The sequence below is a fragment of the Sarcophilus harrisii genome, chromosome 5 (genome assembly GCF_902635505.1).
Source record: "Sarcophilus harrisii chromosome 5, mSarHar1.11, whole genome shotgun sequence".
NCBI lineage: Eukaryota > Metazoa > Chordata > Mammalia > Dasyuromorphia > Dasyuridae > Sarcophilus > Sarcophilus harrisii.
The window spans coordinates 64953235-64980163 of NC_045430.1; the positions used below are offsets into that span (position 1 = coordinate 64953235).

The 26929-nt window shown below is 34.6% G+C and overlaps 1 protein-coding gene across 1 annotated transcript in view; it reads left to right on the forward strand.

The window, feature by feature from the left end:
* Positions 1 to 26929, forward strand: part of NET1 (neuroepithelial cell transforming 1) — a 70993-nt gene that overhangs the window by 6182 nt on the left and 37882 nt on the right. Inside the window, exons 2-3 of the mRNA XM_031939797.1 lie at positions 15900 to 15966; positions 22174 to 22233. Coding sequence (XP_031795657.1) covers positions 15900 to 15966; positions 22174 to 22233 — 127 coding nt within the window. The remainder of the gene's footprint in view (positions 1 to 15899; positions 15967 to 22173; positions 22234 to 26929) is intronic.

Consider the following 26929-nt stretch of genomic DNA (forward strand, 5'->3'; position numbering starts at 1 on the left):
GAGAGAGTTCCCTCTAAAAATACTTCCCTTATCCTCTCCCCATCCCCTCATGATGAGATATAGATTTGGGTTACCCAAGTGAAAATGAGGTCTGGTGGCAGGTTTGGGGAACAGGGAGTCAAATTGAGCTCCCCTGCAACGCCTTTGGATTCGGGGCAAGGGTAGAGAGTTAAATGAGGTCTAGTGGCGGCACAAGAGTCCCCTGTAAAGGAATTTACAGACCCGAAAAACTAGATTGATAAAGGAGGTTTATTATGGGCATAGGAAATAAGGTTAAAGTCTAGTTAGTAAAAGGTGTTAGGTAAAGAGAAGAGGGCACTGGAAATATTATTCCAGTGGGCAGACACCCTTGGCATGCCAGGTGTAAGTTTGGCATGTTTGGAACCTCTACAAAGAGAGGGCTCCAGCTTGGCTCTTTTATAATGAGAGATTTAGCTTAAAAGGGACCCATGGGTGGAGTCCCAAGTTGGCTTAGATCCCATGAAGGTTGTAAGAGCCCAAGTTGGCTCAGATCAGGTAGGGGCTGGGACAAGCCCAGATCTCCTATTGGAATTCAAAGGGATGCTTTTGACCAGGATTTGTGAATCAAAGGTCCTAGCTTCTTGAATTAATAATGCATCAGCAAGGAGGGGTTGGGAATCAGAAAGGAATAAATCAGAATAAATCAATCTGAAAGGACTAGTTTCTTAAAGGGACCACAACCCACTTCATTCAGACTTACTTTTTTCTGAATTTAGAAGATGTCTTTTTCCTTTTTTTTTTAACTATTCTACATATATATGTATTGTTCCCATTTTTAAACCATTCCTGAAGAGAGTGAGATTCCAAAACTGCCTTTCTTCCTCCCCTATCTTAATTCCTTTGTCAGTTCTTCCTTTCACATCTCATTTTAATAAGATTTTTACCTTTTCCTATGTGGTTTTGCTTTTTAGAATCACATTCCTAACTCTATTCCTTTCTCTCAAACTACCCAATTACTAATCACAATCTTAGACATAATGATTTACATTTCCACGTACTAAAAGAAAAAAGTTTGTCTTTATTGAATCCCTTATAATTAGTCTTTGATGTTTACCATATATTTCTCTTAGATTTTGTTTGTCAAATTCTTTATTAAGTGCAGGTGTTTTTGCAATGAAATCCTGAATGTCTGACAAATTCATTAAACGTTCTATGCCATAAAATTTTTGTTCAGTAAGGAGCTACTAAATTAATTCTTAAAAATATCTTAAATCATTAAGAAAGCCAAAGAACAAATTCATAGAAATAAGTTTCATTAAAGATAATGTCAGCATTAACACAATTAGTGTACCATAATTTGTTGAAGGTAGCCAAAGTCATGCTTTGGAGAAAATTCACATCTTTAAACACTTTTAACAAAAGAAAGAACAAATCAATTAATTACCACTGCAACTTTTTTAAAAATCCTATAAAACTAATTTTTTTTTTAAACAAACACCAAAGGAGGAAATTTTGCATAACCACATAAAGAGACCAACAAAATTAAAAGTAAAATTCTTTTGAATAAATGCAATGAAATACATAAAGATGTTATTCCTTTTTTATTCCATAAAATCAACTGATTTGACTCTTTAAAGATGGGGAAAACCAAATTACCAGTATCAGAAGTGAAAAAGGAGAATTCACATCAAATGAAGAAGAAATAAATTATTAAAAACTATTTGGGGGAGCTAAGTATTACAATGAATAGAACACTAGACCTGTAGTCAGGAAGACCTGAGTTCAAATCCAGCCTCAGATACTTGACACTCAGGAGCTGTGTGTTCCCTGGCAAGTCACTTATCCTTGTTTGCCTCATTCTCCTCATCTGTAAAATGAACTAGAGAAGGACATGGCAAACGATTCCAGTATCTTTGCTAAGAAAACTCCCAATGGGGTCACAAAGAGTTAAATTTGACTGAAAACAACTAAATACAACTTAATAAAAATTGAAAAAAAAAAAAAAAAAACCAAACCATTGAACTAATAAATAAAAATAGGATCTGATTTTATGGGAGGGGATAATAAACAGAAAGAAAATCATATACCAGTATCAAAAATTAAGAAGGGTGAATGCACAAGATGAAATTAAAATAATTATTAGAAGTTATTTTGCCCAATTACGTGGTCAAACTAGTATCCTAAATAAAATGGATGAATATTTACAAAAATATACACTGTACAAGTTAACAGAAGAAGAAATAGAATACTTAAGTAACTATCTTAGAAAAGAAATTGGAGAAAACAAAAATGAGCTCCCTAAGAAAAAAAACTCTTAGGATAAGATGGATTTACAAGCAAATTCAATCAAATATTTAAAGAACAATTCCCATATTATATAAACTATTTGAAAGAATAGGTGAGTTCTCTCATATTTCTTCTGTAACACAAATAGAGTTTCATCAGATAAACTGAGAAGAACTAAAATAGAGAAAATTACAAACCAATTTCACTAATGAATATTTAATTTTATGGTAATAGAATATGTTTAATGAATTTGTCAGACTTTCAGGATTTCTTTGCAAAAAGACCTGAACTTAATAGAAAAATTCAAAATCATTTTACTTCTCTCAGGCTCAGGTTTCCTCAGCTGTAAGTAGGAATAATAACCGCATCTATTTTGCAGAGACAAATTGCAAGGATCAAATATAAAGTACTTAGTACGATCTGCGAGGTGACATATAATTGCTTATTTCTTTTCTCCCTCTATCAGAAGTATGGAAATTGCGCCATACTATTGTATACATTATTCTCAAGATTTCTGTATCTGATATTTTTACTTAATTGATTCTATTTGGACTTCCGGCCAAGATGGTGGTGAGGAGGCACACAGCTGTGTAAGCTCCGCATTTTCTCTCAGGACCCATCTCATTACAAGCCTCTGAATTAATGCCTGACTGAAAAAAAAACCCACAAACAGCTACCAAGAGAAGACATCCTTGAGATTAGCCAGGAAAGGTCTGTTTTTGCTCGAGGGCGGGACGGTTTCAGATCGGGCACAGGCTGAGGGCAGCTGCAGCAGGAGCTCGGCAGGCAGCTCACAGCCGAGCAGACCGGAGGGGGTTGGGGTGTGATCTCAGCCGGCTCTGCGGGGAAAGCTTCACTACAGGATTGGATACTTTGCCCTGGCAGCAAGTCAGTAGCCCAGCAGAGAAGCTAAAACACCAGGGGTGAAGAATACAACCCCTAACAGCTGGAGTTCCTTGGGACCGGCCACCCCTCCCCCACAGCGTCTCAGCACGCTCTCAGAGTCTCAGAGCGCAGGCGCAGCAGAGTCCTGCTAGTGCCTCGCTGCTGCCCCCGCAGTCTGTAGAGGAAGCTCGGGAAGCCACCCAGCCCCTCCCCCAAAAAAGCAGATTCCATTTGGGGTTTTTTTCCTTTTTTTTCTTTGCTAGTTTGTCTCTGATTCTTCTCTGACAAAATGAGCAAAAAGTTAAAAAGGACTTTAACGATTGACAGCTTTTATACAGACAGAGAACAGACTCTAAACCCTGAGGAGACTAAAAACAGACTGTCTCCAGGTGAATCCCCACAGGAGGAGATCATCTGTTCCTCAGCACAGATGAATCTCATAGAAGAAATTAAAAAGGCTCTCACAAGAGAGCTAGAAGAAAAATGGGAAAAGGAGAGGGAGGCTTGGCAAGAGAGTCTAGAGAAGTTATCCCACTCACTTAAACACAGAATGGATAAAGAAATAAAATCCTTGAAAAATAGGATTAGTGAACTGGAAACAGAAAATAGCTCTCTAAAGAAATTAAAATGGGCGAAATGGAAAAACATTCCATAGAACAAATTGGACAATTAGAAAAAGATATAAAAAAGTGAGTGAAGAAAACACTTCATTGAAAATAAGAATAGAACAAATGGAATTGAATGACTCGAGGAGACAAGAAGAATCAGTCAAGCAAGACCAAAAAAACCAAACAATGGAGAAAAATGTGAAATTCCTTCTGGGGAAAACAACAGACCTGGAAAACAGGTCTAGGAGAGGCAATCTGAGAATCATTGGACTCCCAGAAAAATATGATGAAAAAAAGAGCCCGGACACTATTTTCCAGGAAATTATCAAAGAGAACTGCCCAGAAGTCATAGAAACAGAGGGTAAAATAGACATTGAAAGGATTCATCGATCACCCACTGAAAGGGATCCTAAAATCAAAACACAAGAAATATAGTGGCCAAATGCCAGAACCCTCAAACAAAGGAAAAAATACTCCAAGCGGCTAGAAAAACCTAATTCAAACATAAAGGAGCCACAATAAGGATCACCCAAGATCTAGCAGCATCCACATTAAAAGATCAAAGGGCCTGGAATATGATATTCCGAAAGGCTAAGGAACTCAGTATGCAACCAAAAATAACTTACCCAGCCAGAATGAGCATCTTTTTCCAGGGAAGAAGATGGTCATTCAACGAAATAAGTGAATTTCACCTATTTTTGGTGAAAAAACCAGAACTTAACAAGAAGTTTGATCTGCAAATATAGAACTCAAGAAAAACCTAAAAAGGTAAAAAGAAATCTTGGGAACTATATTTCTGCTGTAAAGATGTATAAAAAATACATGTATACCTTGTTCTAGAAATTAGAGGTGGAAAGGACATTGTATCAGAAAAAGGGTAAAGTGGGGGTACTATATCTCACAAAGAGGCAAAGGAAACCTATTATATCTGAGAGAAAGAATGGAGGGGGATGAATATAGTGGGTATTTTACTGCCATAAGAATTGACTTTAAGAGAAAAAATTTTAGACATATTCAATATATGGTGAAACTTCTCCCATCTCATTGAAAAGTGAGAAGGGAAAAGTGAAAAGGGAAGGAATAAGCTAAGCAGAAGGGAATACAGAAACTGAGAGGGAAAGGAGTAAGATAGGGGGAGGAACTCTAAGGTGGGGAGGAGGGATACTAAAAAGGGAGGGCTGTGAGAAGCAAGTGGTGCTCACAAGTTTAATACTGGGAAGGGGGGTAAGGGGAAAAGAAGGGAGAAAAGCATAAATAGGGGTTAACAAGATGGCAAGTAATACAGAATTGGTAATTTTAACCATAAATGTGAACGGGGTAAACTCCCCATAAAGAGGAAGCGATTAGCAGAATGGATTAAAAGCCAGAATCCTACAATATGTTGTTTACAGGAAACACACCTGAAGCAGGGAGATACATGCAGAATAAAGGTAAAAGGATGGAGCAAAATCTACTATGCTTCAGGTGAAGTCAAAAAAGCAGGGGTAGCCATCCTGATCTCAGATCAAGCAAAAACAAAAATTGATCTAATTAAAAGAGATAAGGAAGGGCACTATATCTTGCTAAAGGGTAGCATAAATAATGAAGCAATATCAATATTAAACATATATGCACCAAGTGGTGTAGCATCTAAATTCTTAAAAGAGAAATTAAGAGAGCTGCAAGAAGAAATAGATAGCAAAACTATAATAGTGGGAGATCTCAACCTTGCACTCTCAGAATTAGATAAATCAAATCACAAAATAAATAAGAAAGAAGTCAAAGAGGTAAATAGAATACTAGAAAAGTTAGATATGATAGACCTCTGGAGAAAACGAAATGGAGACAGAAAGGAGTACACTTTCTTTTCAGCAGTTCATGGAACCTATACAAAAATAGACCATATATTAGGACATAAAAACCTCAAACTCAAATGCAGTAAGGCAGAAATAGTAAATGCATCCTTTTCAGACCACGATGCAATAAAAATTACACTCAACAAAAAGCCAGGGGAAAGTAGACCAAAAATAATTGGAAACTAAATAATCTCATACTAAAGAATGATTGGGTGAAACAGCAAATCATAGACATAATTAATAACTTCACCCAAGAAAATGACAATAATGAGACATCATACCAAAATGTGTGGGATGCAGCCAAAGCGGTAATAAGGGGAAATTTCATATCTCTAGAGGCTTACTTGCATAAAATAGAGAAAGAGAAGGTCAATAAATTGGGCTTGCAACTAAAAATGCTAGAAAAGGAACAAATTAAAAACCCCCAGTCAAACACTAAACTTGAAATTCTAAAAATAAAAGGAGAGATCAATAAAATTGAAAGTAAAAAACTATTGAATTAATTAATAAAACTAAGAGTTGGTTCTATGAAAAAACCAACAAAATAGACAAACCCTTAGTAAATCTGATTAAAAAAAGGAAAGAGGAAAATCAAATTGTTAGTCTTAAAAATGAAAAGGGAGAACTCGCCACTCACTAATGAAGAGGAAATTAGAGCAATAATTAGGAATTATTTTGCCCAACTTTATGGCAATAAATTAAATGAAATGGAAGAATACCTTCAAAAATATAGCTTGCCCAGATTAACAGAGGAAGAAATAAATATCCTAAACAGTCCCATCTTAGAAAAAGAAATAGAACAAGCTATTAACCAGCTCCCTAAGAAAAAATCCCCAGGACCAGATGGATTTACATGTGAATTCTACCAAACATTTAAAGAACAATTAACCCCAATGCTATATAAACTATTTGAAAAAATAGGGACTGAAGGAGTTCTACCAAACTCCTTTTACGACACAGACATGGTACTGATACCTAAACCAAGTAGGCTGAAAACAGAGAAAGAAAATTATAGACCAATTTCTCTAATGAATATCGATGCTAAAATCTTAAATAAAAATATTATCAATAAGCAAACTAACAAAAACCATATGATCATCTCAACAGATGCAGAAAAAGCATTTGATAAAATCCAACATCCATTCCTAATAAAAACACTTGAGAGTATAGGAATAAATGGACTTTTTCTTAAAATAGTCAGGAGCATATATTTAAAACCATCAGTAAGCATCATATGCAATGGGGAAAAACTGGAATCTTTCCCAGTAAAATCTGGAGTGAAGCAAGGTTGCCCACTGTCACCATTATTATTCAATATTGTATTAGAAACACTAGCCTCTGCAATAAGAGTCGAGAAAGAGATTAAAGGAATCAGAATAGGCAGTGAGGAAACCAAACTATCACTCTTTGCAGATGATATGATGGTATACTTAGAGAACCCTAGAGATTCTACTAAAAAGCTATTAGAAATAATCCATAACTTTAGCAAAGTTGCAGGTTATAAAATAAATCCCCATAAATCCTCAGCATTTTTATACATCACCAACAAAATCCAACAGCAAGAGATACAAAGAGAAATTCCATTCAGAACAACTGTCGACAGCATAAAATATTTGGGAATCTATCTACCAAAGGAAAGTCAGGAATTATATGAGCTAAATTACAAAAAACTTTCCACACAAATAAAGTCAGACTTAAACAATTGGAAAAATATCAAGTGCTCCTGGATAGGTTCGATTTAATATAATAAAGATGACAATACTCCCTAAACTAATCTATTTATTTAGTGTTATACCAATCAGACTTCCAAGAAAATATTTTAATGATCTAGAAAAAATAACAACAAAATTCATATGGAATAATAAAAGGTCAAGAATCTCAAAAGAATTAATGAAAAAAAAAAATCAAATGAAGGTGGCCTACCTGTACCTGATCTAAAACTATATTATAAAGCAGCAGTCACCAAAACCATTTGGTATTGGCTAAGAAATAGATTAGTTGATCAGTGGAACAGATTAGGTTCACAAGACAGAATAGTCAACTATAGCAATTTAGTGTTTGACAAACCCAAAGATCCTCACTTTTGGGATAAGAACTCATTATTTGACAAAAACTGTTGGGATAACTGGAAATTAGTATGGCAGAAATTAGGCATGGACCCACACTTAACACCGTATAGCAAGATTCTATTTGCCCTAAAATCATATTTGAATGAAAGAAGGATTGCAGTGTAAAAACAAAAGACATGAATAAGTGGGTTTTGTTTTGTTTTAATAGAAGCTTTAGAGATTACAAACTCTTCTGTTTGCCATTTAAAACCTTCATATTCTGGTTGTAACCTGTCTTTCCAGGCTAGTAACATATTATTCTTTCTCTTTCACTCTGGTTCCACAAGTGCAAGCCTGTTTGCTCATTCTTGACCTTGACAATTCCATTTTCTGTCTTTTTTATATTTTTTACAGGCTATTCCCCATTTCTAGAACACTCTTGATTCCCTCCCTTCCATTTCTTGGAATTCCTAACCTTCTTTAAGGATCAGTTAAAGCTATTTTTCTCAAAAAAACTTTTCTTTATTTTCTCCTTTTATTAGGTTCCTTTTTCTACTCCTCACAAACATTTTGCATTTATTTCACACATATTTTATATTTACTTAGCTATATGTTGTTTCCCCTTGATCAAATGTAAGCTTTTTTGAGTATAGAGACTCTTATTTTTGTGTATACTCCCTATATTCTTATGTTTTATATTCTCTTAGGAATATTTTTTATGTCCTTGGTGCCTAGAATATATAGAAGAAAAATATAGATCACTTCTTGTTTAATGAATATATAAATTGTGGCATGACTTTGATACATGCCTAACTCACTTCAAATGGGTGTTCCCATGTGGAAGATGGACATTCTTCTGGTAGAAGATATATTGCATTTCAGTGGCCTTTGACTGCATCATCAGAACTGGAAACATTTTTAAATATATCTAAAGTAGGTATATGGATGAAGGTCTTTTTCTCTCATATCATGGATACCTTGTACTAAGTTGATGGGAGAATGTTTCCTCTCCTCTTAGGCCCTGTGACCCCATGATATCCATGGAATCTAAGGTTCTGGGTCAGATGTTAACTATATTACAGTCTGGTAAATTATTCTTAGCATAGAGGTCATACAAAAGAGGTAAGTAGTTTGCCAACTTGTGCTTTACTGAACTGAGTTAACTTGTGAACCTAATCTGCTTATTTTCCCAGAGGACAATGCCCTCACTGCCTAAGTCAGGTCTGTTATATTAAATCTCTTTCTCCTGGTTCTGCAGTATCTAGTCTCCTGTCATCATCTCAAGTCCCTACTTATTATGTTCCTCAATTTTAAGAGTCCATTTACTTGAGTTTCATTTATCCAACTAACAGATTAGCTTTTACAAAGAAATATTTACTTCAGAGGTATAGCAAGAATAAATATAGAAACATTCCTTCCTTTCCCCTCCACACCTTGTCATCTTAATCCCTTCCTACTATGGAGAGTAGAGATGGTGTTAAATTTATTCCATTTTTATGTAACATTAACCCAATCAGATTACAAGTCCAAACTCCTGCGTCTTGGGCTTTGTATCCCAGCACCCTGGCTTCTCTGCTGGCCTGGCTTCAACATCTAATTTGGAATCTTATGCTCTAAGGTTATCATAGTTTAAGTTTTCAAGTTCAGGAATTCCATCTTTTGCATCTAAAACGGAAAAGAACAAATGAAACAGATTAATACTCCTTTTTGGCACCATAGGACCTAAGGAGAAAAGGAAGGTGTCCATGATGTGAATGAATGAAACCTTTACTCCTTGATGCTACCAGAAAGAACTACTCTGCCTCTGTCAGGTAGATTTAGATTCAGGCAGTTTGAGCTGCTTAGCCAATGAAAAGAGATTGTTGCTCATATGAACAGGCAACCTCAGAATGTTTTCTCCCAGCAGCAATTCCCTGGTATTTCTCTAGCCTCCATTTTAGGAGAACTCCCTCAGGGTCTGTTCTAAATCTCTGTTACAGAATCAATGTCATTTAACTAGTCTGAAGCTCAGTTCTTCATGTGTAAAAAATTAATAATATTTGGAAAACAGTACATATTTTTGATAAAGTTGTTAGGAGAATACACTTTTACAAATCTTAAGATACTGTACGGTTGTCATATATAATGTACTATTTTATTTTCATGTCTTGCCTTAAGGATAAGAATTGTGCATTATTTCTCTACAGAGATTTTCTAAGTAACCTATTTAACTTATTTAAATTGCAACCCCAAGTCAAAAAAAAAAGTCACGAGAAAAAATACTTTGCTGTACAGTTATAGCTATTAAAAGAATTTCTTTAATTTCTAGCAAAGTATAAAAGAATATTCCTTCTAAATTTACTTTAAAATTGAGCAATAATATTTATGATTTGTAGAATATAATAAGCAATAGTTGAGACTATCTTCCTCTAGGTGGCACTAGAAGTTAATTTTGTATTTTAAATGAAATCAAAGTTGAGAAGGTCCTAAATTTTGTTACTGTTTTTCTCCTTTATGGTATATAAGAAAGCAGCTTTCTTCTTTCCTTCCTTTCTTCCTGAGTTTAAAAAGCAAACACACACTAACCTATAAAATATATTATCAGGTACTTGGCATTTGAGTGGTTATTTTCATTAATTTTTTTTAATGTTAAATGTGCAGTTCTTTTATACATATTTCCACAATTATCTTGCTGCACAAGAAAAATCAGATCAAAAAGATAAAGAAAGCAAAATGCAAGCAAACAACAAAAAAGGTGGAAAATATTATATAGTGATCCACAGTCCTCTTTCTAGATTTAGATGGCTCTCTCCACAAGTCTACTGAATCAGTTCATTATGGAAAAGAGCTATATCCATCAAAATTGATCATCACATAATCTTGTTGCTGTGTACAAATACTCACTTCACTTAGCATCAATTTATGTGAATCCTAGTTCTCTGTAGTCTTGCTGTAGTCATTGACTATTGTGTTCTGGGAACCTAATCTACTCCACTGATCAACGACTCTATTTCTTACCAGTACTAAATGACTGCTGCTTTATAATGTAGTTTTAGGTCTGATAACAGCTAGACCACTTTCGTTTGCATTTTTTTTTCATTAATTGCCTTGAGATTCTTGACCTTTTGTTCTTCCAGATGAACTTTGTTATTATTTTTTCTGGATCTGTAAAATAATTTCTTGAAAATTTGGTATGGCACTGAATAAGTAAATTTATTTAGTGTTGTCATTTTTATTATATTCGCTTGGCTTACCCATGAGCACTTGATATTTTTCCAATTGATTATTTGTATAGAAAATATTTTGTAGTTGTGTTCATATAATTCCTGATTTTCCTTTGGCAGATTCCCAAACATTTTATATTATGATAGTTATTTGTATCTCTTACTGCTGGACTTTGTTGGTAATATATAAAAATACTGATGATTTCAATGGATTTATTTTGTGTCCTCCAACTTTACTAAAGTTGTGGATTGTTTCTAATAATTTTTTTTTTATCATAGCTTTTTATTGACAGAATCTATGCATGGGTAATTTTTCAACATTGTCCCTTGCACTCACTTCTGTTACAACTTTTCCTTTCCCTCCCTTCACCCCCTTCCCTAGATAGCAGGCAGTCTCATACATGTTAAACATGTTAAAGTATATCTTAGATATAATATATGTGTACAGATTCGTACAGTTCTCTTGTTGCACAAGAAAAATTAGATTCAGAAAGTAAAAATAATCTGGGAAGAAAAACAAAATTTCAAGTAGTACACATCCATTTCCCAGTGTTCTTTCTCTGGGTGTAGCTGATTCTGTCCATCATTGATAAATTGGAACTGAATTGGATCTTCTCTTTGTCGAAGATATCCACTTCCATCAGAATACATCCTCATACAAGTATTGTTGTTGAAGTGTATAATGATTTCCCGGTTCTGTTCATTTCACTTAGCATCAGTTCATGTAAGTCTCTCCAAGCCTCTCTGTATTCATCCTGCTGGTCATTTCTTACAGAACAATAATATTCCATAACATTCATATAACACAATTTACCCAACCATTCTCCAATTGATGGGCATCCATTCAATTTCAAGTTTCTAGCCACTACAAAAAGGGCTGCCACAAACATTTCAGCACATACAGGTCCCTTTCCCTTCTTTATGATCTCTTTGGGATATAAGCCCAGTAGTAATACTGCTGTATCAAAGGATATGCACAATTTGATAACTTTTTTAGCATAATTCCAAATTGCTCTCCAGAATGGTTGGATGTTTCTAGTAATTTTTTTTAGTTGATTCTGCAGTGATTCTTTAAGTATATCATCATATCATCTGCAAAAGAATGATAATTTGGTTTCCTCATTACCCTACTTTTAATTCCTTTAATATCTTTTTCTTCTCTTATTGCCAGAGCTAACATTTCTAATCAATATTGAATAATAATGGTGATAGTGGGCAACCTTGTTTCACCCCTGATCTTATTGGGAATGGTCCTAGTTTGTCCCCATTACATATGATACTTGCTGCTTGTTTTAAATAGATGCTACTGATAATTTTAAGGAAAACTCCATTTATTCCTATACTCACTAGTGTTTTTAATAGGAATGGGTGTTGGATTTTGTCAAATGTTTTTTCTGTATCTGCTGAGATAATCATATGATTTTTGTTAGTTTGGTTATTGATATAGTCAATTATGCTAATAGTTTTCCTAATATTGAACCAGCCCTGCATTTCTGATATATATTCTACTTGATCATGATGTATTATCCTGGGGATGACTTGCTGCAATCGGGGCCATTTCACATCCTTCCCACCTCAAGCAGTTCAGACCCAGATTCATTTGGGACAAAGAGACAAAGGTCTCATATTCTGGAGCTGTTTCAGGCTGACAAGGGGCGTAGAGCTGGTCCTACCCATTGCAGTCCGCACTGAAGAGGGGAGATGAGTGAGTTATAAGCTATGGCAGCAGAGGCGTCCAGTGCTTAGTGTCACAATCAGGTCTCAAGTGATTTCAGGTGGACCAAGTTGTTGGAATTTCAAGGCTCGGAGTCTGCAAGAAGCAGCTCTCACAAGTATATTACAAATACAAGGACTAAATATGAGCAAAAGAGAAAGAATAAACAAAAGTGAAGTTAATAGAGAGGTTACTAGGGACAGTAATAGTAACCAGGAACTCCACCCAGAGGAAGGCTGGGGGGAAGATGAGGCTATCATAAATGTCTCTCTTCCAAATAGCTTTTCTTAGGATAGATACCAAAGAATGTTTTCCCCAAATTCTTGCTTTTCTTTCCTCAAAGGAGTAGGGGCAATGGGTGGAACATTGTGCCCTTCAGCGAGTATGATATCCCCCAACAAAAACCCTAGAGTTTTACAAGGTGAGGCTTTTACCCAATTAGTACAGGTGTTAACAAAATTGAAAGCAGTTGAAACTCCTGCAAGGGGCACATGTGTAGTCCTTTTAGAATTTTCTTGCCTGGGAACTATATGAGGGAATACCAGTCAGGAACTGGAGAACTAAATTTGCCATGGTCAGGAGCAAACAATCAGCAACACAAGCAGCTGATCTGTAAGCCTGTTTCCCTTTATCTGAAGTGAATTCCCCTTCCTTTAGGAAACAACAGAAACCTCTCTAGGCCCATGGACAGTTTGCAGTAATTGTTTTCTCTGCATATTTGATGGGGAATTGTTTGTCTGTCAAAAATCCCCTTTCTTTCCATATAGCTCCCCCACCCCCACCCCCACCCCCATCCTGCAAGACATGAAAAACTCATTTGAAGTCAATATATAGATCTTTCAGAAGTAAGCAAGAGGTCTAGGATAGGGTTCCAGAGACCCCTATGACTAGCCTGGCCTTCTATCAATGTACAATGTAAAAGGCTCTAAGAAAATTAGTTTAGCCTTCAGGGTCCTAAAAACCTTGTCCTGATCTGGGTTTGGTAAGATTGTCTGCCTTCCCTCCGGGTTAGCAAAAGGGAAAGTGGAATGTGGCTCCAAATATTTAGGCAAATTGGGCCTTCAAACAAAGAAACTCTAGTTGCAGGAAGCAAAAGAGATAAAAGATTTTATAACAGCAACCAGAGAATTCTCCAGGGGCGGGCTACAAACAAAATACCATCTGTATACCTGTATTGTGTCTCATATCTTCCACTGATTATAGAAATTTGCTATAAGAGGAAAAATCAGGGACATAATTTAAATAACATCCAAACTTACAGATAATTTGTGTTTCCTTTTCCAAACTCTTTTTCCAAGTTCTCATTTCCTTCCTTATTTTTTTTCTCTCTTTTAAGATCCTTTTTGAATTCTTCCCAGAAATCTTTGTGAAATGAGGACCAACTCTATCTTTGGGGCTTCATCTGGAAATGATTTGCTTTTAGGATTCTCAGGGTTTGAGGTCTGTTCTTCTCTTTCTCCTTAAAAGCTGCCTATGGTTACAATTCTTTTTGCTTTTTTGATTTTTTTTTTTTTTTTTTTAAGGTTGAGGTCTGCTCTTAAGGCAGAGGGACAGTGACCACTGGGGCTGGTGCTGAGTAGACGTGGCCAAGTCTCCCTTTTTTCTGGGATTCAGATGCTCACAGCCCGCTGCAACTGCTTGGGGTGTCTCACAGACAATCTGCTGATCCACCGGCCTGCAACCAAGACAGAGCAGCCTAAGAGCCTTCCAGTAGACTAGTCCCACTAGTGTGGGACACTGAAAAGCCCTGGCTCTCTGCCTCTGACTCCCCACAGCACCCTCTCCCCCTGCCTGATTGAAATAGACCTTTTCTGAAGTTCTTCCACAGTATCTTCTTCTGGAAATTTGTTACATTCCAAATATTTGTGGGTTCTGTCACATCAAAACGAATATTTCAGATACTTGATCTGAGGAAGACTAGGAGAAGCTCAGATAAAGACTTGTCTACTCTCGGCCAGCTTGGCTTTGTCCCCACAAGTGAATTCTTTTAAATGGTTAAGGAACAATTCTTTTCAACATTACATAAACTTTGAAAAATAGGTAGGGATACTACTATCAGAGTCTTTTTGTGGTCCAGTACCATATGACTATGTTCTATTATTCAATCTCTTTTCCATTACCAGTGTCTTGGGATCCTTGGCTTCTGATTGGCTAGAAAAGAGCATGTCAATCAGTTGTCCTATGAATACATTCACCATCCCTATAATATCCCTGACCAAAAATATTCCTCTCTGGCTACCACTCCTTTAGGTGTTCTTTTCCTCTATTAGATTATATGCTCTATGAGGGCAGAGACCATTTTACTTTTTATATTTTTATGTCCAGTACTTATCACAGTGCATGATAAACATTGAATATTTTTGTTCATGTAATCATTTGAGAATCAGTTTTAAGGATCATATACTTACCGACAGTAAATGGCAGTGACAAAGAAGCATATTTAAATTTAACATAGAGCAAAAGATCCCAACAATTAAAACTGTTCCAAACTAGAATATGTAGTGCATTCCCCTCACTGGAGAATTTTGAGGAGCTGAGCACTTTTCAACTATATTATAGCAGAATTTCTTTCTGGGATAAGTTAGACTAAATGGCTAATAGAGTCCCTTCCAACTCTAAAATACTTTGATTCTCTGGGCTGCCCATAAATTAGCTGCTTTTGCTATGTGGCTAATTTACTTTTTCCTGTCATATATTTTTGTTTGTTGTTGTAATAGCCTTCATGCTATCCTTCATCCTTTATAAGTTCTTATTAGTAATATATTACAATACATTCATACCTACCATGCATTTCTTCATTATTCTTTGGGTGATGTTCAACTTTTAATTCTTTAGAAATTCTAATGTTCTATAATCTTAATCTTTTAATTTTTAGAGATTGTAATATTCCATGACTTATAATCATATAGTATCCTTGAATTAATATTGATATTAAAGTGATTAACCTTTCTTTCAGGAGAAGCTTGGAAACATTAAAAAATACTATAGAATTTCTCAAAGATAAACTAGTTATAAATACAGGCACTCAATTTTTTCAGATTTTAGATGATAAAAATAGGAGAATAAATTAAATAACTACTTATGATTCCTGCCAGTTTAGAAAAAATCATAGTAAGAAACTCTACTTAATGTGCTTTTTTAAAAAAAATAACATTAATTGTACTGCTGAAAATGTATTAGCCAATGGGGGAGGGGAAAAGAGAACAAATGGAGCTGAGGTTTTAATTTTGTTGTTAAATATCTTAACTGTTTCTTCAGACTACTTCAAAGGTATCCTTAAAATTATAATCAACTTTATTTTTAGCTGCCACTGTAACTCAGTATCTCATAAATTTATTTTATGTATTTTCTTTTAATAGATACTCCCTTCGACGAGGCAGTTCCTTCACATTTCTAACACCTGGACCACACTGGGATTTCACTTTGGTGGGTATATATTTAACAAAGTTCTTTAAAATTTAGCAATTGGAATCCTATAGATGTAATATTCTTCATAAAGTACATACTGATGTATTATTTCAATTGCTATAGCATAATTTTGAGTAAAAATAGCAACAATGTCAAATAAGCTTAATTGGCATGTAGAAGGAACAAACTGAGAGGCCCATTTAGATTAAGCAACAACAACTCCAGAAACCCAAATAATAAATTTTTAAATCAATTGTAGGTTTTATGACTCTCTAAAATCACTTTAACCTTACACAGTCTGCTTTGTCAGTCCCATCCCTCCTTTTCCTCTTAAGATCTTCCCCTACCAAGCCTTAGCCTTGGATTACTCCTACCCTCCACTGCCATTGTTCCTGCTCACATGCTAGAGAATAGGAAAATGCTTCACTGGTTCTATTACATATTTGTTACATAACTGCAGCAGGGCAATCCTTCTGTGCCTGCCTAATTGATTCACTTTCTCACCACAGTGACTTTTCTGGATCATTTTATCTCTCTTTAAACCTTGAGAGTTCTAGTTCTAGAATAAGGAATAACTGAGTTCAAATTCTACCTCAGCTTACTTGGATGTGTAACATTGGACAACCCTATTTAACCTCCAATTATCTTAGTTTTCTCGACTGTAAAGAGGGGATAATAATAGTACCCCAAATCATTCTCTTCCCCTAAATTGTTAAGATCAAATATTTGAAAAATGTTTGGCATATGATAGGTGCTTAATAAATGCCTGTTTCATGCTTCTTTTATAGCTCTCCCTTCTCCACTCTCTTAGCAGAGAATCTCGTCATATATTTCATTGTAAAGTTGAAACCAATGGTGGATTGGCCCTACTTTTTCCCTTCCTCCTCATCTCATATCCCCTGTGTGCTTTCTGTTATTTCCTCTTCCTTCACACACTTACATAAAGAAGTAACTCTGTCTTGCCAAGCCAAACCCTCTGCATGCATCCTTGATTCCATTCCAACTTGTCTTCTCCAGAAGACTGCCTCATCTATTATTCTTCCTCTCCTTTGTCTTCAGTTTCACCCTATTTTTCTACTGTACAAACATGTCCTTGTCTCCTCTATCCTAAAAAATCCTTCATTTGCTCTATCTCTTTTAGAGTTGTCTTTCCTATGTCATTCCTCTCATTTATAGTTAAACTCCTTAAAGAAAACTGTCTCCATTGAGTTAAGTATTTATACTGTGGGGATACAAGTACAAGTAAAATGAAGGCAGTTTTTGTTCTCAAGGAGCTTAATTCTACTAATGAAAGACTATATATAAAAGGGAAGCTGAAAAGCAGGAGATATAGAAGGAAAAAGTGGAGAAATATAGAGAATGAAGGATGGCTGCTCCATTTCCTTTCTTCTCACTGTCTTATAAACTTTCTATGACCTGATTTCTGACTTCCCCATTCAATTGAAATACCTTTCTCCAAAGTTATCAATACTATTTAATGGCTTTTTTTTAATCCTCTTCCTAGTTTAACTTTCTGTAACCTTTGACCTGATCAAACACCTTCTTCTTGTTTCTTTAATTTTTTGTGACCTTACTCTTTCCTGATTCTTTTCCTTCTTCCTCAATCTTCCTTGATGAATTTTTAATCCAGATTTTAGCTGTTAACCATGGGTATCCTTAAGACTCCGTGATGGGTCTTCTTGTATTCTCCTTCTCTTGGTTCTAGTAATCTCTTCAGCTTCTATGTATTCAATTATTATCTTGGTGCAAATCATTCTCAGATATATTTATCCAACTATGATCTTCAACTTTGTATTGGGAATTTCACACTGGATATCATATAAACACATTAAACTGGCTTGTCTAAAACAAAACTCTTATTTTCCCCAAAACCCTCTTCTGAATTTTCCTGTTTTTATTAAGGATTACCAGGTCACCCACAGTTCCAGATTCTCTTCCTTCTTCCCATCCTTACCCCCTTCCTCAGATGGTAAGTAGTTTGATGTAGATTTTATGTGAACAATTTAGCAAAACATTTTCACATTAAAACTAAGTAACTTATTTACAAAGAATTGGTATGTCAGAGAACAAATTATGGAAAAAATAAACCATTTCATTAAAGAAAATGACTATGATGAAGCAGTTTACTACACATAGCTAAAGCAGTCCTTGAGCAATGAGATCAACCAAATCATTTCCAATGGAGCAGTAATGAACTGAACCAGCTACGCCCAGCGAAGGAACTCTGGGAGATGACTAAAAACCATTACATTGAATTCCTAATCCCTATATTTATGCCCACCTGCATTTTTGATTTCCTTCACAAGCTAATTGTACAATATTTCAGAGTCTGATTCTTTTTGTACAGTAAAATAACGTTTTGGTCATGTATACTTATTGTGTATCTAATTTATATTTTAATGTATTTAACATCTACTGGTCATCCTGCCATCTGGGGGAGGGAGTGGGGGGAAAGAGGGGAAAAATTGAAATAAGAGGTTTGGCAATTGTCAATGCTGTAAAGTTACCCATATATATAACCTATAAATAAAAGGCTGTTAAATATTAAAAAATAATAATAATAAAGCAGTCCTTGGAGAAATTTTTATCTTTAAATACTTTAATCAACAGGAGGGAGGGAAATCAGTGAATCAAATGTGCAACTGAAAAATCCTATATTTCTTTCTTCATTATTTCCATTTTATAAAATGTTTACCATTCTTTAAGATAATAAAACCTTAAAAGACATAGCAGTTCAGTTAGTACTTTATGTCTTATGTAAAAAAAAAAAAAAATTGTAAGAGCAAAAAAAACCCAACAAAATGAGAAATAAAGAGAAAATGGGGGAAATTGTTTATAATATTTATTGATTCTTTGTAGTTCCATTTTTTACATTGGATTGTAAACTAATTTAACATGTCAAGCTTCATGTTTCATATATATATTTTTTAGTTTTTATGTACCTTTTTGCTCAATTTTTTTGTCTCTAAAGATTTAACATAAGATACCACTTGAGCTTTGATAGATGACAAATTATACTTATCAGAAACTATATGTAAATGATGTTGTTTCATAAGAAATTTACCTGTATAGTTGTTTCTTCTAACATTAAGGAATCTCTTAAGGATCACCAAATTTTCATGTTATAGTTTTCTTCTTCATGATTAGTGCATGTGACCTTATTGTCTAAAATCAAAATTTTGCAAGATTGTGCATTAAAAATGAACTCTGTTTAGTTCTGTTTAGAAACATACTTTTAAACCAAATCTTTATAGTTTTAAAATACATATGATTACTTCAGACCAGGAATGGTCCCACTGCCATATGTTCAAGATCTTCCTATACACATCAGTCAATCATTAAACATTTATTAAATGCCTGCTCTTTTTTTTTTTTTTTTAAATTTACTAGCCTTTTATTTACAGGTTATATGCATGGGTAACTTTACAGCATTAATAATTGCCAAACTTCTTGTTCCAATTTTTCACCTCTTACCCCCCACCCCCTCCCCTAGATTGACCAGTAGATGTTAAATATAAAATATAAATTAGATACACAATAAGTATACATGACCAAAACGTTATTTTGCTGTACAAAAAGAATCAGACTCTGAAATATTGTACAATTAGCTTGTGAAGGAAATTAAAAATACAGGTGGGCATAAATATAGGGATTGGGAAATCAATGTAATGGTTTTTAGTTATCTCCCAGAGTTCTTTCTCTGGGCGTAGCTGGTTCAGTTCATTACTGCTCCTTTGGAAACGATTTGGTTGATCTCATTGCTGAGGATGGCCAGGTCCCATCAGAACTGGTCATGATATAGTATTGTTGTTGAAGTATATAATGATCTCCTGGTCCTGCTCATTTCACTCAGCATCAGTTCGTGTAAGCCTCTCCAGGCCTTTCTGAAGTCATCCTGTTGGTCATTTCTTACAGAACAATAATATTCCATAATATTCATATACCACAATTTATTCAGCCATTCTCCAACTGATGGACATCCTAAATGCCTACTCTTTATCCGGACACTATACTAGGAGCTGAGGATACAAAAAAAAGCAAGGTAGTTTCTGCCCTTAAGGAAATTACTATCTAATCAGAAAACAACCTGTATACAAATAACATGCAAAACAAGCTATCTACAGAATAAATAGGAAATAATTAATGGAGGTAAGGCACTAGAATTAAAAGGGTTTGGGATTTGGGGTTGGAACTTGAAGCCAGGAAAGTCAGTAGGCAGAGCAGAGCAGAGCAGAGAGTCCATTTCAGGCTTGGGAGATAGAGAAAATGCCTGTAGTTGAGAGGCAGGGTGTCTTATTCTTAGAATCGCCAGCAGACCAGTGCTGCAGAATCAGAGAGTGTATGTTGAGGAGTAAGGTAGAAGACTGAATAGATAAGAGAGGCCTAGATTTTGAAGGACTTTGAATAACAAATAGCTCACTTTGTATTTATCCTTGATGTGAGAAGACATCATTTGGACTTTATTGAGTGAGAATGGAGTGGGGTTTGACATAATCTTACCTGCACTTTAGGAAAATCACTTTTATGGCTGAATGGAGGATGGATTGAAGTAGAGAGAGACTTAAGGCAGGCAGACCCACCAACATCCTATTGGAATAGGTCAGGTATGAAGAGATGAGGTCTCTCCTAGAGTAATCCCAATATTAGAGAAGAGAAGAGATCATATATGAGAGATATTGCAAGGGTAAAATCAACGGACCTTTGCAATTGCCTAGATTTGGGAGGTGAAAGATGGTGAAGAATTGAGGATGACTCTAAGATTGCCAATCTAAATATCTGGGAAGATAATGTTGTCCCTAACAGTAACAGAAGGGTTTAGGGGAAAAGATAGTAAGTTCTGGACATCCATTTGGAGATGCCTGAAAAGCAGTTTAGAGCTTAAAAATTGACGATCAGTTGAAAGGTCGGGGCAGGATAGATAGATTTCAGAATCATCAGCATGAAGATGGTAATTACATGGGAGTTCATGAGATCATTAAGTGAAGTTGTATAGAGAAACAAGAAGAGAGTGCTATAGACTCATATATGCATACATACATGAATAAGAACTTTCATTTTAAATTTTTTTAATTTGGGGGTGTTAATTTCCTCACTTTTAATAAATGAATAATTACACATATTAAGTTAATTGATTCACAGATACATTTATCTGTTATTAAATAAAGTAGTTCTTAATCCTTGGTGAATATGTGAAGTAATATGTTTAGTTTTTTCCCTAAGAAGAGGGAAAATATTGAATACAATAGCTTTGTAAATTAGTTGAACTCAACCAGACTTGTCTACAAAACAATTTTACTAATCTTTCTCTTGTTTAAGAATTTTATGTTCTATTTAAATAATCTGTTTTGATAAACTTAGTAAGAGATGTTCCATTCCTTCTCTTCCAGAGAGTAATTTTACTTATAATCCTGCTTAACATGCTTAATAAGAGATCATTTGATTAAGAAAAATAAATGAAGTAGTATCCTCAAAGGGCAAAGATGGTTAGGTATAGAGGCATTTGCTTTATTCCCTTTAGAAAATGATTTTTTTTTTCAAAACTAAAAATAAAAATGTATTTTGGATTTTAACTTTTATTTCCTGTTTTTAAAATATATTTTGATTAAATGATCTCCAAGGTTCTTCCTAGCCCTAACTCTCTATAACTCTCTCAATATATAGCCCTATAACTCTCTAAACAAAACATTGTACAAAATGACAAAACACTGTATGTCTGTATATTCAGCTTATTCAGGCGGATGGTAGCAAAACACTATTAGAAGTAATATTTATCCAGGTAAATAAATTAAGCCTGCCATTTTTTTTCCCCTTTCTGCTTTTTGTTATTAAGACATAAACACTAAACCTCTAGTTTCAATGCAGGTTAAGCTCATCTGCAAACTATAGTCATAGAGTTGCATAATCCTAGAGAATTGAGAGTTAAGGGGCTTACTCATGGTTACACAGTCAACTTGAATCAAAGAACTGAAATCAAGGCCTTCCTGATTCTGAGCTTTCTGTTCACTAAACTATCCTGCCATTTTAGCTTTTATTTTAGAAAACCATATTTTCTTATGACTTGCTTCCCAAATTTTTATGTGTAAGAGTATATTTGTAATTGTGCAACTTCACTCTTTTTTTATATGACTTTTCAGGTTATGTGGAATTGTTTGTTTTTAAGTGTTAACCCTTTATTAAAAGATTTATGAAATTTGAGAATCTAAATGAATTTTTCTCTTTTTATAGAAAAGAAAACGAAGAGAAAAAGATGATGATGTTGTAAGTCTTAGCAGTCTGGATCTTAAGGTAACTGATTTTCTAGTTTATGTGTCTTTGCTAAGGTAAATAAATATAAAAATACAAATCCTGTCTGGATCTGTAGTTTTCAGGATCTCACAGTGAAGAAACTCTTTAACCAAAGCAGTTCAACAATTTTTTCTATAATTTATGGTCTTAATGATTATATCTGAATGTTTGAACATATTCAAATAACATTTTATTAACATGTTGTAAGATACAAACTTGGAATAATGATATCAAAGATTCCTCCTGCGTAATATAAGTTCTCTCTGTCTTATTTTGTAATTAGACATTTCCTTTTTGAATATCATTATCTAAAACCAAAATAAAGATAGCAAAGGAATATTGAGCTTTAAATGATTAAATGATACTTATATATGCATATAATATTTACTGAAAGCAAACCCAGCACTTGCCCATCCAGGTCTAGATGAGCTTGACAAATGATAGCGAACATGTTTGGTTGCAGCAAATCAATTTTGTAAATATATTCTCTAAAATTTGTGCATTTTAGAAATAAAAAATTTTTGTAGCACTTAAAACATATTAATTAGGAATTTAATATTTTCAGATATTTCACTTGTAAGGGAGTTGAACCAAGATAGTGGAGAAAAGACAAGGACTAGCCTGAGCTCTCCCCAAAACCCCTTCAAACAAACTTTAATATCTCAGAACAAATTCTGGAGTAGCAGAACCTACGAAAGATTGAGGTGAAACAATTTTCCAGCCCAAGACAATTTAGTAGGTAAGGTCTCTTGCAATGGGGTGAGAATAGAGACTACATGTCAGTAAATCTCCAGTAGGTCTTGGGGGTAACAATCAATGGCAACAATGGTAGTTTCTGAATCTCTTAAAGTAGTTAGACAACTGATCAGAAGGAAATTATAGAGGTCCTTTTACTGCATAAAAGGTGCAGAATCTTGCATTGCCCATACTTGGGTCCAGGTTACAGTCCCAGGGTGAGGAGGAAGAATAGCACATCAGAGCTTGGTGCTGCAGGGGACCCTGTTCATAATTCCATTGTAGAAAAGAGTGTTTGTGGTTGCTTATAGACCAGAGCACAGGCCAGAAGAGAAGTAAATATACTTTTCCCTAGGCCATTCCATCTTGGAAAAACCAAAAACTTATTGGTCCCCAGAATTCTCTCTGAAAACATGTACACAAAAAACCTGAAGTTTGGGACAGTGACCCCTTCACTTCAGAGTGGAGAGCCACACTTTAGAGTAAAAAGTCAAGAAATAGGCTGGAAAAATGAGCAAATAGTAGAGGAAAAAATTACTATAGAGAGTTAATGTGTTGATAGGGAAGATTAAAATACAAACTCAGAAGAAGATAATAAAGTCAAAACTGCTACATCTAAAAGCCTCAAAGAAAAATATTAATTCCTTCAGATCATGGATAAGCTCCAAAAAGATTTTAAAAGTCAAGAAAGAGGAATAGAGAAAAAATTGAGAGGACAAATGAGAGTGAGGAAAGTTATGAAAAAAAAAGGCAACAGTTTGGTAAAGGACACACACACACACACAAGAATGAAGAAACAACACTTTAAAAAACAGGGTAGGCCAAATTGTAAAAGAAAAGAGGTATAAAAATCCTAAGAAGAGAAGAATACCTTGAAAAACAGAATTGTCCAGATAGAAAAAGATAAAAATTTACTGAAGAGATGAATTCCTTAAATAGGACTGATCACATGGGAAAGAAAGTACAAAAGCACACAGAAGAAAATCATTCCTTAAAAATGAAAACTGGGCCAGGGAATGCTAATTATTTCATGAGATATCAAGAAATAATAAAGTCAAAAGAATGAAAAAATAGAAGACAGTATGAACTATCTCATTGGAAAAATAATTGATCTAGAAAATAGATTCAAGATAGATAACTTAAGAATTATGGGACTACCTGAAAGCCATGATCAAAAAAAAAAAAAAAAGTGCCTAGACATTAACTTTCAATAAATTATCAAGGACATCTGTCCTGATATTCTAGAACCAGAGGCTAAAACAGAAATTGAAAAATCTACTAATCACCTCTTGAAGGAGATCCCAAAATGAAAAGTTTGATATAGCCAAATTCTAGAGCTCTTAGGTCAAAGAGAAAATATAAGCATCCAGAAAGAAACAGTTCAAATATTGTAGAGCCACAATCAGGATAACACAAAATATGGAAGTTTTTACATTAGAGGATCAAAGCACTTACAATATAATATTCTAGGGGCAAAAGAGCTAGAATTACTATCAAAAATCACCTACCCAGAAAAACTTAAGTATAATTCTTCAGGGGGCGAGGGATAATGAATATTTATTGAAATAAGAGGACTTTTAACCCTACTTGATGAAAAGATTAGAACTAAATAAAACATTAGACTTTAAAATAAAAGACTCAAGAGAATTCTGAAAAGGTAAAAGGGAGAAAAATCATAAGGGATTCAATATTTATATTCCTACATTGGGAAAATGATCATTGTAACTTCTAAAAACTTCCATGTTAATTAGGGCAATTAGAATATATACTTAGACAGGGGATACAGGTATGAGCTGAATATGAGGGGATGATTATAAAAAAAAATTAAGTGGTGAGGAAGGGGAATACCCTGAGAAAAGGAGAAAGGAAGAAATAGAATGGGGAAGTTATCTGACATAAAAGATATGAAAGAACTTTTGCAGTAAGAAGAAGATGGGAGAGATGGAGAGCAGGTACACGAGACCCTTATTCTCCTAGGAATTGACTCAAAGAGTGATAACACATACCCTCTCTTGGGCACAGAAATATATCATACCATACAGGAAAGTAGGTGGGAAAGGAGACAGAAGGTTGGGAGTGGGGAGAAGGCAAAGGTGGTTGTTCATAGAAAGGAAAGCATATTAAGAGAGATAAAAATCAGAAACAAAACATTTTTAAGAATGGACAGAGTGAAAGGAGAGAGAGTAGAATAAATGGGGGAGATAGTATGGAGGGAAATAGGTTAGTGTAACTGGAAAAAAAAAGTTTTATAGCAAGTTTGTTTGATAAAGGTCTCATTTCTCAGATATATAGAGAACTAAGTTAAAATTTATAAAAGTAGGAGCCATTCTTCAGTTTATAAATGATCAAAGGGGGGCAGCTAGTTGGTATAGTGAATAGAGCACCAGCCCTGAAGTCAGGATGACTTGAGTTCAAATCTGGTGTCACACACAACACTTTCTAGCTATGTGACCCTGGGCAAATCACTTAACCCCAATTGCCTCAGCAAAAAATAAATAAAATACAATTATATATATATATAAATGGTCAAAGGTTATGAATGGGCAGTTTTCAGACAAAGTAATCATAACTATATATAATCATTAGAAATGTTCTAAATCACTATTGATTAGAAAAGCACAAATTAAAATAACTCTTAAGTACTATCCTATACCTGTCAGATTGGCTATTTTGACAGAAAAAGAAAATGACAAATGTTGGAAGAAATATGGGGAAATTAAGACACGTGCGTTGTTGGCTGAATGTGTATATCGATTCAACTATTCTGTAGAGCAATTTGGAACTATATCTATAGGGCATGCATAATCTTTACCAAGTAATACCACTTCTAAGTCTATATACCAAAGATAAAAAACCAAAAAGGAAAAAGATGTGTGTGTGAATATATATATTTTTATCATTTGGGAACTGAACAAGTTGTATATGATTGTGATAGAATACTGTTATGCTATAAAGAATAATAAGCAGGATTTTTAGAAAAACCTGGAAAAACTTATATGAACTGAGGTAAAGTGAAATGAGCAGAACCTGGAGAGCATTGTATATAGTAACAGCAATACTACATGATCAACTGTGACTTAGTCATTCTCAGCAGTATGCTCCAATATAATTCTGAAGGACTTTTGAGGGAAAATGTTATCCATCTCCAAAGAAAGAATTAATTGAGTCTGAATACAGATTAAAGCATATTTTTTACTTTATCAAATTGCTTTACTTCTCAGTAGAGCAGGGGCAAGACAGGGAGGGGGGAGAGAGAGAACTTGAGACTAAAAATTGTTTTTATCATGTAATTTTATTTTATTTTATTTATTTTTTTTTTTTTATTTAATAGCCTTTAATTTACAGGATATATACATGGGTAACTTTACAGCATTAACAATTGCCAAACCTCTTGTTCCAATTTTTCACCTCTTACCCCCCCCCACCCCCTCCCCTAAATGGCAGGATGCCCAGTAGATGTTAAATATATTAAAATATAACTTAGATACACAATAAGTATACATGACCAAAACATTATTTTGCTGTACAAAAAGAATCAGACTCTGAATTATTGTACAATTAGCTTGTGAAGGAAATCAAAGATGCAGGTGTGCATAAATATAGGGACTGGGAATTCAATGTAATGGTTTTTAGTCATCTCCCAGAGTTCTTTTTCTGGGTATAGCTAGTTCAGTTCATTACTGCTCCATTAGAAATGATTTGGTTGATCTCGTTGCTGAGGATGGCCTGATCCATCAGGACTGGTCATCATCTAGTATTGTTGTTGAAGTATATAATGATCTCCTGGTCCTGCTCATTTCACTCAGCATCAGTTCGTGTAAGTCTCTCCAGGCCTTTCTGAAATCATCCTGTTGGTCATTTCTTACAGAACAGTAATATTCCATAATTTTCATATACCACAATTTATTCAGCCATTCTCCAACTGATGGACATCCATTCAGTTTCCAGTTTCTAGCCACTA